At 36.8% G+C, this 15330-nt stretch overlaps 1 protein-coding gene and 1 long non-coding RNA gene across 4 annotated transcripts in view; one reads left to right on the top strand and one right to left on the bottom strand.

Annotated features, from left to right (window-relative positions):
• LOC106877543 (uncharacterized) overlaps positions 1–14418 on the top strand; it is a 40384-nt gene extending 25966 nt beyond the window's left edge. For all 3 annotated transcript variants that reach the window (XM_052975208.1, XM_014926471.2, XM_014926470.2), the window contains 9 exons: positions 4661–4816; positions 5795–6274; positions 6806–6838; positions 7647–7748; positions 8235–9126; positions 10559–11105; positions 11381–11588; positions 12333–12447; positions 14089–14418. In XM_052975208.1, coding sequence (XP_052831168.1) covers positions 4691–4816; positions 5795–6274; positions 6806–6838; positions 7647–7748; positions 8235–9126; positions 10559–11105; positions 11381–11588; positions 12333–12447; positions 14089–14300 — 2715 coding nt within the window. In that variant the 5' untranslated portion in view covers positions 4661–4690 and the 3' untranslated portion in view covers positions 14301–14418. The remainder of the gene's footprint in view (positions 1–4660; positions 4817–5794; positions 6275–6805; positions 6839–7646; positions 7749–8234; positions 9127–10558; positions 11106–11380; positions 11589–12332; positions 12448–14088) is intronic.
• LOC128250359 (uncharacterized) overlaps positions 199–15330 on the bottom strand; it is a 125590-nt gene continuing 110458 nt past the window's right edge. The window contains exon 3 of the long non-coding RNA XR_008266385.1: positions 199–451. This is a non-coding gene — a long non-coding RNA (uncharacterized LOC128250359). The remainder of the gene's footprint in view (positions 452–15330) is intronic.

Genomic DNA, 15330 nt, shown 5'->3' with positions numbered 1-15330 from the left:
TTACTTCCGTCAGTGAATAACAACTTGACAATTAGGTTGTGTGTGTGTGTGTGTGTGTGTGTGTGTGTGTGTGTGTGTGTGTGTTCATTGTATTTACACACATATATATATATATGCATGCCAGGATTGATGTAGCTATGTGTATGCACTTATATGTGTGTATAAATATGCATTTGTGCATAAATGCATATATATATACATATGCATATTTGCATTAATGCACATAAGTATGCATATATATATATATATATAAACACACACACACACACATGTGTGTGTGTGTGTTCCTGAATGTATCTTTATCGTCACCACCATCATCATCATCATCATAGTTTCAATGTCTGTTATCCGATGTGTTTGTAGGATAGGGGTGTGGCTGCTGCTGCAAGTGTTTGTGGTTGGCATTTCTGTTGCAGTTGGGTGCAGAAGTAACACAAGAAGGAGGTCTTCGCTGTGAGAGAGAGAGAGAGAGCAGTAGAGCAATTAGATATGGGCTTAAAATAGTTAAGAATGTGTGAAGAACTAGTTTAGAAACAATGGTGTGTCTGAGCAACAGAAGATGTGCCAGAACAGGAAAAAAAGTAGGAAACCTAATAAATACATGATTATCCTTTGTGTTGCCATAATCCTGTTGAAACCCATTGAACTTCATTTCGATTAACGGTTAAAATAATGAAAATTTAGTAAAAATACTTTGTTATTATTAATTAGTTTTTCTCTTTTTTTTTAACAAATTAACGCAATTTTAAGCATTTAACATTCAAATTACTCTGTCAAATGTAATGCATATTTATTCAAATTGTTTTTAATTAATCATATACCATCTCATAGCTTTGTGATTTTAATGATGTTAATGTTTATTTTTAGAATGACATTGTGGGATAGGTGTGAGAGGCCAGATCTGACTGAACCCAAAGCCATGTGGTTGGGAAACAAACTCTTCTTACCACACAGCCACACCTGCACTTTGTGTGTGTGCATGCGCATGCACATATACATGTTGCTAACGATCAGCACATGCTATAGATTATTATATTCGGTTGATACCTTCTGTGATTACTCAAACTTTCATAAATGTTTGCAAGGGCAGAAACAAACAGCATCATTATTGCCAACTGTTTGTACAACGTAAAACCTCAAGATTCTCACTTTATTTGGCCACATCTTAAACAAGAGATAAGAGAATTAATTATTGTGGTTTCCATACAAAGTGAAGCTTGAAGCTTTTAAACCTTCGCTGGTTTAGTGGATTTTTTTTTGAACTGCCAACTCCCTGTAACTATGGCTGACTCATTCGATCGCCAAGACATTTGATACTGAGATGAAGTTTAAGCTTAAATACTCACAAGCCAAGCATGGCAGTCACTCCCACTTCCCTTGAGAAAGACATGTTCGTACTTGGTGTCGGGTGAATGGAAGTGGGTAAGAAACCTGACATGGAAGCTTAAAATTAAAGCTAAAAGTCTGATTGCAGACTTTTTCTCACCTGTTTTCTTATATGATTTTCTACCGTTTACGCATGAGAATGACTCTGAAAGCATTTTCAGATAATCATGAAAATCGTTAAGCACTGTCTGGCACTCAAGCATTGCATGGGAAGCGTATAACTGTTGTTGTTGCTGTGCTATTGTGTGTCCTCACTGTTAATCAGCACTTGTCATATTTACGTCATTGTACTTGAACTTTTTATTATGATCATGTTTCCGTGAATTCACGGATTTTATGTCACTCAACACACACACACACACACACTGTAGCAGAAGGCATCAAGGTGTGGGGGGTATAAAGGAAATTGGAATAGTGTGTTCAGTAGAACTGTTACAAAAGGTTTGCCTCCTTGGCATGACCAGAATCTTCAGGAGAGTATTATATAGTTGAAAAGAACAGATAGCATGGTACCGTAAGGCCGCTGGTAGTAAGCCTGCTATGCATGCAAGACTCCAGGAGTTCTAACAAACAAACAACAACAACAATAATATTAATAAACTAAATGATCTGGAAATGAGAAAGTAAAGAGACAAAACTTCATATATAAATGTATTGGCTTCAGCAATTTTTCTCCCTTTCTGCATTTTAATGTTGTATTAGCTCCAGGCCATATTTGGTTGCGTAGACCTATAAACCAAAGGATTTTCGGCCTTGACCATCACATCCTTTTTCTGTATATCTATATCTACTTTCCGTATGGTAAAATGGGATTAGAGGGAGATTTGGCTGCTATTTTATTTCAGGTTGGGGGATTAAACAGTGACTCTTCATTAACTCTGTTGTTGTTGTCATTTAGTCTCAGATCAAACCTGATTGACCAAATCTGTGTGCCATGCATGACCACCTCATCTGTTTATATAACTTGAAATACTTTGTTTTGAAGATAACAAGGTGTAATTAGGAGGATATTAGCTGCTATTTCTAACAACTGCAGTATAGAAATCCCTTCTTTGACTCATAAGTTCCTTATTGATGACTCACAAGGGGGGATGAATGCAATCCTTTAACTAAAACAATCGAGTTTCCCAGCATCCAGTCGTGAATAACTACTCCAGCTGGCCAGTGACCTTTTTTTTTTTTCTCCCCATTCTGCTGCAGCTTGTTGCCTCTGCCACTCATGCAGCCACCAGTAATCACAGACACCCCCTCCTGCGTGTCTGTCAGCTGTTCAACCAACCAATAACCTCTGCACCTCCTCCACCACTGTCACCTGCACCACCTCCCCCACCAGGATATACCTGAACCAAACAAACTACTTCAAACTCTTGCATGAATATTTCCTTCCTCCATGACTCTTGAAATCTTTGTTTTTATGAAGATTCAATTTGAAATAATTACGTAAACCACTTCTCTGACAATAATATCTGGGTCGACTTTTTGTTTTGCTTTCTTGTTTTTTGCTTTGTTTCATAACATTTTCTCATCTGAGAAGTATTTTCCTGTTATTCTTCTCTTTCTTTCTCAAATGTGTGGTTAACAAGTTCACTTCATTTACGTAATTCCAAGGTTAACCCTTGTCCTTCTACACTGTGTGATGGCACTTTTCACAAACTATTTCTACTACAGACACACAACAACCAGACCTTAGTCAGTGAAATTCAGTACAAACTGAAACATTGCATGGCAGGCTGTTGGAAGGAGGGTTTCCATTTGTGGATTTATTTAATTCCTTGCTCAGTTTAAAATTACCATTTGGTCTATGTCTGCTTTTTAGCAGAATTACACTCCCTTGTCAAGAATTTGAGACAAATCTCTAATCAGAGGATCACTTCCTGCCTTCCTCTCAACAGTCTTGGAACCCTGAATTAAAGGTAATGGCTGATGATTCTTCTTCCACTTCTATATTTTTATCCTCCACTTTATCTCATTTTGGCTGCTGACCACCATTCATCTTCATTTGGTTAAATGAATAAGATTGTCAGGATATCCTAACTCGGTAACGTTTAGATTATTTTATAAAACGTAAATGCTTATTTATTCACATTGTTCTGAGTCAAGCATGCTTTATCTTGTAGTTTCGAAATTTCAGTGCTGGGTTTGTATATTTTTAGAATGGCATTGTAGGGTAAGTGTGGAGGCGCAAGGGCCCAGTGGTTAGGGCAGCGGATTCGCGGTCAGAGGATCAGTTTCGATTCCTAGGCCAGGCGTTGCGTGTGTTTATTGAGCGAAAACACCTAAAAGCTCCATGAGGCTCCGGCGGGGGGGGGGGGGGGGTGACCCCTGTTGTACTCTTTCACCCCAACTTTCTCTCACTCTTTCTTTCTGTTTCTTGTGTAATGCTGAATTCTCTGAGGAGCGTTTATTTCCTTTATCAAAACGAGTGTCATTTGCCTCGTTGACGTTTTCCTCAAGAGTAAACAAATGAACAACGGAATCAACGCAGGCATGTTGAGAGCAGGAGAGGGGAAACTTGTTAGTATCAGGAATGAATTGTAAGTACAAAAGAACCTGTTGGGGACATTTCTGTGCTGGGGAAAATTACTAATCTTAAATGTGTGCTTAGTATCTACATTATAATGAAGTCTATTTAAATGTATTTACTGTCAAAGTATATGCTTGTTATCTACTTGTCTGTTTTATGATGATTAATTGTTGGTACATAATTCTATGTACATGCACCTTTGATCAGTTGTAGTGCACCTGAGCACGATACACAATAATTTCATTATTATTATTATTTACATTATTTACATTTGACGGATATTTGTCCTCATCTTGTTTGTTGTTAACACAACGTTTCGGCTGATGTACTTTCCAGCCTTCATCAGGTGTCTTGGGGAAATTTTGAACCTGGGTTCTAATTCCTAAGGAATTTTACGATGTTGTTGTTGTTATTATTATTATTCAGGTCACTGCCTGGAATCGAACTCAGAATCTTGGGGTTAGTAGCACGTGTTCTTAACCACTATACCATTTGCCTTATTATTATTATTATTATTATTATTTTAAATAATAATTTTTTTTAATGTTTAACAATGCCACATGCAGTATCTCTCCTATTTCTCACACTAACTTATTAATTTGCTACTAATTAATACCCTGAGAATTTAATTCATACAAGTTGTCTGTCTACCAAACAAATCTCTGTGTGTGTGTTTAATGAAATTATAAGGAAACAGAGAGAATTAACTGGAAATTAATAAAATTAAACAAGTTTCTCTTCTCCTTTCAGTTTTGATGTATTGACCAAGTCTTTAATGATATGGGCATGGCAGAAGACGAACCGCTTTTTAGGCTAGATGAGGACATTATTGATTCTGGTAAACCATGTAAGATTCCTGTCCCACGAAGAGCTGATGGGAAATTAGGTTTCAGCATAATTATTCAAGTAAGAATTGTTTTTTTTAACATATCTTTGATGCCTCTCGCTATCTCTCATACTCTAACCCCCTATTTCATACTCTATCTCTCATACTCTGTCCCCCTATTTCACAGCCTAAAACTGATCCCTTCTTCTCTAGGGGTTTCTAGTCTTGTGAGCTGCATAACAACCTCACTAGTGATGATGTATAAAAGCATCCAATCCACACTTTGTAAAGTGGTTGGCATTAGGAAGGGCAGCATCCAGCCGCAGAACCCATGCCAAAGCTAACACTGGAATCTGATGCACTTGTGCAATGGAAAACTGGCTTTAGATGATGATGATGATGATGATGATGATGGTGATGATGCAGTTGTTATTCTTTTCTTTTACTGGTCTTAGTCATTGGGCTGTGACTGGTCCAGCTGGAGCACTTTCTGACTTCTAAAATGTAACAAGTGAAATATGGAAGTTAGGCAGCATTTAGTCCCATTAGAGAGTTCCTGGAGTCCCTTCTCCTGCCCTTATACTCACCTCATAATACCGATTCCGGCATTACAAATCTGTTTTGTATGTTTGGTGTGTGTGTGTGTGTGTATAAACAAGGTGTGACTGAATATTGCAGTCTGTGGATATATATACTCTGGCGATTTCAGCTGTTACACCAACTGTATTTTTATATTTCTTGACTTTTGGCCCACCTTGTATGTGTTCATGGCATGTGTGTATGTGTGCATATCTATCTATCTGTATGTGTGCATATCTATCTATCTGTATGTGTGTATATCTATCTATCTATCTATGTGATAGTCCTGGGGTCGATTTGTTCAACTAAAGGCGTTGCCCCGGCATGGCCACAGTCAAATGACTGAAACAAATAAAAGAAAAGAATATATGCATATGTACGTATTACCTTTGTGTGTGTGTGTGTGCATGAATGTATCCTAGATGTATTCTTTAATTACATTCTAATTCACTCATCCATTTTTTCTTTCTGTTCTTCAGAAATTTCCCAGTGGAAACATAGCCAAGGTGACGCAGGTGAAAGACACCTGCTTGTCACGAGAGTTGACCAAATACCACTACATTACAAAAATCGATGAAATTGACATCCGTCACTTGAAGACGCCAATGGAGGTTGAGAGTGTCCTGAGTCTCTCGTCCGGCACCGTTGTCCTTTTGGAAGCGTACCGATCTCTCTATCATGATTCTAATGATAATATTCAGAGGATGAGTTTGAACTCCAGTGTCTGCAGCAGCAACAGCAGCAGTACTAACAGCATGAATTCACTGCTGCTGGATGCTGATGGTAGCTGTCACTCGCAACCAGTGCCAAGACCCATCGCTACTGATACAGTCTCACTGAAAGATGCTGTCTTCCAGAATCCAGATAGCATCCAGTGGGATGCCAAACCAAAAACTGTGATATTGAAACGATCCAGTGCAGGCAAATTTGGATTTCAGTATGAAGTTCTTCCTTCCTCGGTAAATATTTTACTGCCAAGCTTATTATTATTTCTCTTCACATTTCTCATTTTGCATTCCACCAAGTTCTACTTTACTTTTGCATCCTTCCAGAGACGAAATGAATAAGTCCTTGGCCTCCTTGTGCTGACACATTGACAAACGAACCCAGGTGGCTTCTTTCATAAGTGGTGGCCACTGTCATTGGTTTTCATTTGGACACCATTATCCAATATGTCCTTTTATTTCTTTATAACTTTAAATGTTTATGTAAATTGTTATATTTTTCATCACAGCAGTGAACCAGCAGAGCATGCTGGGCAAATTGCTTAGTGGCATTTCATCTGTTTTTAAGTTCTGAGTTCAAACTCTGTCAAGGTCAACTTTACCTTTCATCCTTTCAGGATTGATAGAATATACCAGTTGCACCCTGGGATTGATGTAATTGACTCACCCCTGTTCCCAAAATTTCAAGCCTTGTGTCTGTAGCAGTAAAGGTTATTCATATATTATTTGATACCTAACCAATCTCTTTTCTTCTTTTTTTTTCAGTTGGTTCCTAAAAACTCGGTGAACACTTCTATGGTGAGTAAACCTGTGGGTTTCCTAATCCTTTCTAGCTTGTTCTGAATTTTAACCCTTTGGCTGGTTTAAACTGGCCATATCTGGCCCAAGTGTTCAAATTGATAAAATTTTGGAGGAATTCCTGTCTTATTTTGAGTGTACTTAGCTAGGAATCATGCAATGTGGTCGATGTCGATGACCACTATCTGCCATTTCTTTATGGTAGTGCTACTACAGAGTTCTCAATGATCTCCTGGAAACCAACAACTCTCTAGAAGGTTGGCACCACGCCTTCAGTAGAAGAGTTAACATCCATCACCCTAACGTATCCAAATTAATCGAGAAGCTTAGGGTAGAACAGTCCCACACCAAAATGGTAATAAAACTGGCCATATCAGGGGTTGAAGTGGCAAGGAAAAGCAAAAAATACATTTTCCTTAAGGAAAGACTTAAAACTATTGTTCTTCATTACGATGATGAAGCTGGGTTGGAATTTTTAAGGGCATGTGTCCATAATTGTATGTGATATCTTTATTTCTATTTTATCCTGTCCTCAACCAAACTTTAGGCCCCTCTTGACTCTGCATTCTCTGCTTTCATTTGTCAACCACCTTACAGAGCAAACTGGACACAGTCTGAGGTTGCCTTCTCCACAAGTGTCTGGCTGCTCTGCTGTGTCTTTTGTTCAAACGCCATCAATTTTTCTGTGAACTCTTTTAGAATTAAATAAAGTTCAGAAAGCAGATCCACCTGATAGAGAATAAAATAGAAAGACAAGTGGAAGTTTTGAAATTAAGCAATTTTTCTTTCTTATTTCTATTTTTCCCAGTATTTTCTTATAACCAGTGTATCAAATGATGCTGCCAGGAAGTTAAAAGTTGGTGACCTCATTCTTTCTCTCAATGGCATTGCTTGTCAAGACCTAAGTGTGGTGAGTGTATATATTTCTGGATATATATATAATAATTAAATGTTAACCACTCTACAATATACATATTGTAAGGTGGTTAACATATTTATCTTTGGTGTTTGAGGAAAATTCTATCAAACACATTATTTAATTATTGTCATAAAACTTAATGATTTTGAGAGCAACTTTTAAAGCTAGGTACACATATGAGGTGTTATGCTAATCTTGTATAATCACAAAACTTAAATAAATGCATTTGTCATTGAACTTTGGAAATTTCCCACAAATGTAATCAGTTGTACAGGCCATGCCTCAATAAACGTGATAAATTTAATGGAGTGTATGTTTACTAAATTGGCTAATTTGACTTTACTGAAATGCAACATTTAATTTTAGAATAAAACATTGATATAATTTTTTTTTTTTTTTTTCCAGATAAAATAATATTTTTTTCGATTAATTTTTTTCTTCACTTTTTAAAAAAGATTCTTTTCTTTTATCCTCCAGAACAAAGTTATTGACCAGAAAATAGAAACAGAATCAGAGCTACGACTAATTATTCAAAGACCTGTCAAATTCAAGCATAGAAATAATCCGTGTGTTGAACAGAAGAGGATTTGTCCAATAAAAAGAGTGTTTTTGTGTGGCCCTGCTGCTATGGTGCATTACAACTTCCTGGTGACCCGACTGAAATCGAACCGTCACAAAGCGTCTCAAAATTATCCAATGATAGAAACAAATCTCAATAATGATACAGCTGCTTTCAAAGCTTGCTGTGTGTGGACTCAGAGGGGGACATTTTTTGTGGAGTCCTGGAGTAAACGATCCTGGTTTTACCATTTGGACGTGAAGCATCTGATAGCACTTGAGTTACTGGCTTCCTCAGATGAGTCTTTCTTTCATCATTGCATGAAACTTACGTTTACTAAAAACAGCATTTTCTTGATCATGCTGGATTGTCAGCTGTCCACTGTTACACAAGGATCCCAACAAGCTGAACTGCGAATGCTGAAGAGATATGTCCATACGATTCAGTCTTGTGTTGGAAAAGAGGTACAAATTAAAGTGAAATGTATCTGTCAGGAAAACACTGAACCATGTCGCAATCAACACAATTTCTTCATTGACAAAATACTGGTAGAACCCATTGTTATTCCTTCAAATTCTGACCAAAACAGTGACACGTTTTTCAATTCTATCTTTGAACTCGCTAAACAAAAGGAAATTTCAATGAGTTGCCATGCAGCTTATGCTCTGCACAAGCTTCACCATATTGGTCTGTGTAAAAGTATTACAACTGACTTTTTCAAAACTGTTCACAAAGTCTTTGATAAAATTTCCCAGCAGGATCTTCATCAAACAGTGCGTGAAATGAGTTCCTTCAAATATTATATTGGAGGTAAGTTGTTTGTTGGAATGGAAAAATATTTACTATTTCTATTGTAATTTCATCAATTAACTTTTATCATTGTAATATTAAAGATTAAATTAATACAACTGAAGAAGGTGATGAAGGAAGGGAAGGAGGAGGAGGAGGAAGGCAAGAATAATGAAAATCTTGATTGCAATTACTATCATCATCATCATCATCATCATTATCAATTTGTAAACATTGAGGTTGCTGGTTCTAAGTTTCCAATAAACCAGCCAATGACTCACAGCATTTTTGATGCTCAGGGTCAAAATATGACCATCTGATACAATTTGGATGGAATAGATACCTCCAAGGATTTTTGTTTAAAAGCATCTGTTTATTGGGTTTACATCTTTCATTGATTGGTGCAGGCTTGATGTTAAGATGGCTTCAGGTTCGGTCCCACTATACGGCACCTTGGGCCAATCAAATCCTTGTCATTAGATTTCGTAGACAGAAAATGCAAGAAATCCACAGTTGAGCTCAGATTTTTCCATTGCGCATTCAACAGATCATATTTCATTCAATCCACTGCTTACCATTCTCTATTAACTACCTGTCTTTTATAAACCAATGTAGGAAACCTCTCTGTGGTTGCTTATCCTACAAGAAATACTTCGGACCCTTGAGTCGTTCTGTTGCTTCTGCCAAATGTTGATAAAGATGTATGTGTGTGTGCTTTGGACACTGTGATGGTTGTTGTTTCTTCTGTTAACAAATCCCTGGCTTACTTCACACCTTCAATAAGAGATCTCATACTTGAAAAACAAGAAAGATTTGGTGATGTGAGGGGTATCCATTGCTAAAATAGTGCTTTAATACTATATTAGTATAACCCTTGCTAGCATGGAAAAGCAAACATAAAAACAAGGCAACAGATATGATATATGTGTGTGTGTGTGTGTGTTTATCTTCATACAGATATATGTCTAAATAAAATAGGAAACCCAATGCAAGCCATTTTTTGAATTTATATATAGGCATCTCTCTTTGAATTTCATTGAAAAATGTAAACATTGGTGAGGAAAACCAATGAAACCATTGATTCCAGACCAAAATACTTTGTATATTTGTTCTGTTACAGTTGCACATATACTCCCTTCTTATTCTCACTGTGAAAAATGCAGGGAATCCATGACTGGTGCCGCTGGAAACCTGTTCTTCACAAAATGGTGTAAAAATGAAAATTAAATCAGTAGAATATTCGTTTGTTTCTGTATCTGGTTTGCAAGATTCTTGATGTGAATTTTGTGTGTTGAAACAAATCTTGTGTTTTGGGAGGGTCATTGCACCAATAATAACACACGCACTGACTGTGTGTTATTATTGACATAATGACCTTTTCAGCACACAATAAGAAATAGAATATACATATTTTTCAATTTATATTAACTTTTTATTTATTTATATTTTCCAGTAAATTCCAGAAAATCTGCTCTATTACCACAAGGAAATAGTTTATATGTAAACATTGAGTACATTTTAAACTCTATGTCTCAGCTTGCATATCAACCAATTTCTTTAGTGAGCAGAAGTCACACTTTCTCTCAATACCATAAAATACCCAACGGAATAGTGGACCAACAGGTTCTGGTCGACAACTTGTATCCCAGTGATGTCTTCAGCCATTCAGTCCTTGCATTACTCGAGAGCCACAATGTGATATTAAGCTTAAAGGAATCAGGCCAATACGCCTACACGAAATACTACATCCCTTGTTTGCAACACAGTTACCAAATGGAAGTGCAGAACCCTTTGATGCACAATGTTTTCTCACTCTACATTCAGTTCTGCAGCAGTGCACAGCACACAGACTTTCTTAGACTGGTCATTTCCTTTGGAAATTTATACGGTTGGGAATTACCTCAAGAGATCCAATTATCCCAGTGTAAAATTATGGTCAGAAAACATATGGTTCATTTTCAATACCAGTGGGCGACCCAGCAGGTCAAAATCACCTCAGAGTGAGTTATGTTTTCCATTCATTTATTTTCTTGTTAACTCTTTAGCATTCTCTTTACTTGATACAATACCTGTAAGATCAACATGTTTGATTACTATTTGGAGGAAATATTTGCACAGAAACATATGCAAGGAAGGAATTTTCAGAAAGCTGACATTCTGCAGAATAAACACTCGGCTTGAAAGAATGTGTGTGTGTGTGCGTGTGGTGATGGTGGAGGGGTGCATAGTATATATATATTAACCTGGCCTTTATTTTCATTTTATTTTTCTCTAGAATCACAACTCAGTCCAATGAAGAAACACTATTTCATATATTCCAACAACTTCATCAAGTCTGCGTAGCTGTATTTCCATACAGCTTCTTCAAGTATTACGGACGATGCCACAACCCACAATGCATCTATTGTTGCCATTCACAGAGGAAACATGAATCTCCAATCTTTTGCACACATCTCATTAATGAAACTCAAGTGAAGCAAATTGTAAGTTATTCCTGTGTGTGTGTGTGTTCTTTAGTGTTTTGGTCATTAAGCTATCATTGGACTGCAATGCGTCAGAGTTAATTTATATATATATGGAAACGATCACCATTGAAAATATAAAAATACATAAGAAATGGGGTATAAAGTTAGCTCTTTTCCATGTATATAATTGCTTTCCTATGGAAGCTATAAGGTGATGCACAAGCACTTGGTTGAGTGCATTGCATCTTACAGCAGAAACAGCTGTAAGCTAATGTAGTCCATTGCATAATTTCTTTTTCCCTCGCCATTTATTTAATCTCTTATTATGCTCTGTATTCAACTAATGCTTTATTCTGAGGCATATATATATGGGGTTCTAACCCCAGGTTATTACTATCGCTATGCCTAAGTAAAACATGTATATAAATATATATATAGACATATATATATATATATATATATATATATATATAGACAGATATGTATACAAACACACACACACACGACGGGCTTCTTTCGGTTTCTGTCTACTAAATTCACTCATAAGGCTTTGGTCTGTCCAAGGCTATAGTAGAAGGCACTTGCCCAAAATGTCATGCAATGGGATTGAACCTGAAACCCCATGGCAGGGAAGCACACTTCTTAACCATGAAGTCAGGCCTGTGCCAAAGTTATTTTCAAAAGATTAAGAAGAAGCTATGTTGAACCCTGCTATTTCGAGTTCCTTTTCATCTTTTTTCTTTGTTTTTATTCTATTTTCAGGGTAAAGTGATCGATGTTGAAAAAATGTCTGTACTTGAGTTGAATTCTAAAATTCTCTTTCACATCTGTCTGGAACTAAATTCTAACCCAAGTCTCAACTGGAAAATGCTGGCTGGTAAGAGAATCTACTCCCTACATTCATCACCATTGCCGTTGTTTTAATGTCCTCCTTTCCATGCTTGTATGGGTCAGCCAGAATTTGTCGAAGCTGACTTTTTCATGGCCTGATGTGCTTCCTCTCATTAACCCTCACCTATTTCCAGATAAGGTAATATTTCCCCATGATTAAATGTGTTTCCAAGGAAGACTGGAAACGAATGACACTGCTTGTATTACAATGACACCCGTTTACAACTATCACACAATGTCAACAGACATTCACACACACACACACGTGTATGTACAATGGGGTTATTCCAGTTTCAGGATCTTTAGTTGAAGTAAGGCTGTAGTAGAACACACTTGTCCAGAGTGCTGTGCAGTAAGTTTGAAACTAAGACCTTCTGGTTTGGAAGCAAATTTCTTAACCACACTGTCACACCTGTGACTGTTGCATTGAAAACTATTTTTCGAACATTTTCATTTCCGTTGTTTGTTCTTGAAGAATTGCAACTAACTGATTGAGAAGGGCAATATTGGTGTTGGACAGCCCAAAATTCAGCACTGATCAAGCAGACACGTAGTCAGAGGCATTCCACTTATGACTCTCCCATTGGAGAGCGACTAGATTTTATTGGAGTTATCTCCCTTGCTAAATCTTTTTGTTAAAACTTCTGAATAATTGTGATGCAGACAAATCATACGGATGCAAAATCTGTTTGTTGTTTCGTTAATATAACTTTTTCCCCAGAGGGGAATATTTGTCTCTTAGTTTTATGCATAATCTCAGTGTATGTTTATTGATCCTTTATCACTGGCATGACTCTGCATTTTTGGCTAAGCTAGTGTTCACACATTTTATGCAGGGAGCTTTGATGCTCTTGTTTTCTATCTTTGCTCTCTCTCTCAAAATTTACATTTGAAATCCAATTGTGATGTTAACCTCACCAACCAACATTATGAATTGCTCTAGGATGAAAGAGGCTGGGTATGTAACACAAGGTGGTGGTTTTATGTTTTTGTGGGATGTCTAACCTGTTGGGCATGCAGTTACAAGTGGATATTTGTTGCTGGTGGCACTCAAGCAAATTGAACTATGGACCTAGCAATTCCAGCTCTGCTACTGCTGGACACTTTTACATCTGCTACTAAGACTTCTGTGCCTTGTAATGTAGTGGAGATTTGAAACAAATCCCTGGTTACATGGTCAGACATCAGGAGCAAACCACCATATATGTTCCATGTGATCAGTCTATTGACTGGTCAGTGTGAAGCGGTGGTGGGGGACAGGTTTTCTTGAACATTCTCAAATTTGGCTTCCAGTCCCCTATAAAAGCCATTCACTTTTGTCTTTTCGTCTTTTATTCTGTCTGCTTTCTGTTCCTTCTTTTAACCTCTTCTAATGAGTTGTAGCACACCTGAGCACTATATGCAATTATTATTATAATTTGGCTGTTATTTTATTTACTGTGGGACACTGATGAGATAAAGTGCAAGGTTGCATAATGTTTCACCAAATTATGTAATTTTTTTAGTATTTTGAAGAAACATGGATCTGTCCTATAAAGCATTGAATACCATACCTGTTTTCTGCTTATTACACACACACACACATATGAAAATATTTCTTGATTGATGTTGTGTTTTCTTTCCTCAGGTCATTTGAACTGTGATCTTTCTTTGGTTGGAAGATATGAAAACAGCCAGGATCCCTGTATAAATGTATTGGTTGACTGGAATAATACATCGTTGAACAGTACTGCAATAAACTTCTGTAAAATTCTTTACGACATGAAGCGATATGACCTTGCTAAACTTGTTGAAGAGGAATTGGACAAACTTAGAAAAGAACAGAGTAGTGACTGCTAAATCATAGTTTTGTTCTCAGATATATTAAAACGACTTTTTATTTTTATTGTTTGGGGCAAATTTTTCTGAGAATTCACTGCTTGATATGTTGTTTTATGAATTTTGTAAATTTTTTTTCTTTTATTTTTCTCTTTCCTTTTCCCTCCATCTCTATTTCCTTTATTTCCTTTATTTATTCCAGTCGCTTGATCAAGTCCATTTATATATTACCATGAATCCATACTTTGAAATAACATCCGCAATCCACTCTCTCATGGGAGAGTCAACTTACACTATGTTTTATTTTTCTGAAAAATCCTAAGTGCTCTTAATTCACCCGAAGAAAACGTTTTTTTTCTTTTCTGCTTGATGTAGCTCTTTTGTTCATCAATAAAGAACACGTCTGAAACAGCTGTAGTGAACCTCAACCTATTTGTGTTATTGTTTATACATACGTATGTACGTATGTATGTATGTATACAGAGAAGAAGAGAGAGAGAAAGAGAGCTAGCTAGATAGCTAGATAGACAGACAGACAGACAGATAGATAGATAGATAGATAGATAGATAGATAGATGGATAGATAGATAGATAGATAGATAGAGAAAGAGAAAGAGAAAGAGAGAGAGAAATCTCCATTAGTTGCAAGTTTTTCACTAGTGATAACATAGTTTTTACTTAGCTTGCTATATCATTTCAAAGCCAATGACTTGTTTACTACCTCTTCCAAGAATGTACCTGTGTACACCTGAATCATTGTGAATCTTAACTTGCTCGATCTTTTCTGGCTTCCTGCTAATTTGCTGCCAACTTCAATGATATGATAAGTGCCATTATATTGTTATCGAGCAAGTTAGCTGCTGGAGTGATGGTACTGAAACTGCGCGTAAGGCAGCGGTTCTCAAGCTTTTTTGCACGAACGACCGGTTTCGTGCAAGACATTTTTCCCATAGACCAAGTGATCACGCACATAACGAAACACAATAAAGTGTATAATATATAATTTAGTTATTACACACACACATACACACACACACACACACACACACAC

Source organism: Octopus bimaculoides, chromosome 20, assembly GCF_001194135.2.
Source record: "Octopus bimaculoides isolate UCB-OBI-ISO-001 chromosome 20, ASM119413v2, whole genome shotgun sequence".
NCBI classification, from domain to species: Eukaryota; Metazoa; Mollusca; class Cephalopoda; order Octopoda; family Octopodidae; genus Octopus; species Octopus bimaculoides.
The sequence above is the reverse complement of the archived record's forward strand: the minus strand, read 5'-3'. Positions and strand labels throughout refer to the sequence as shown.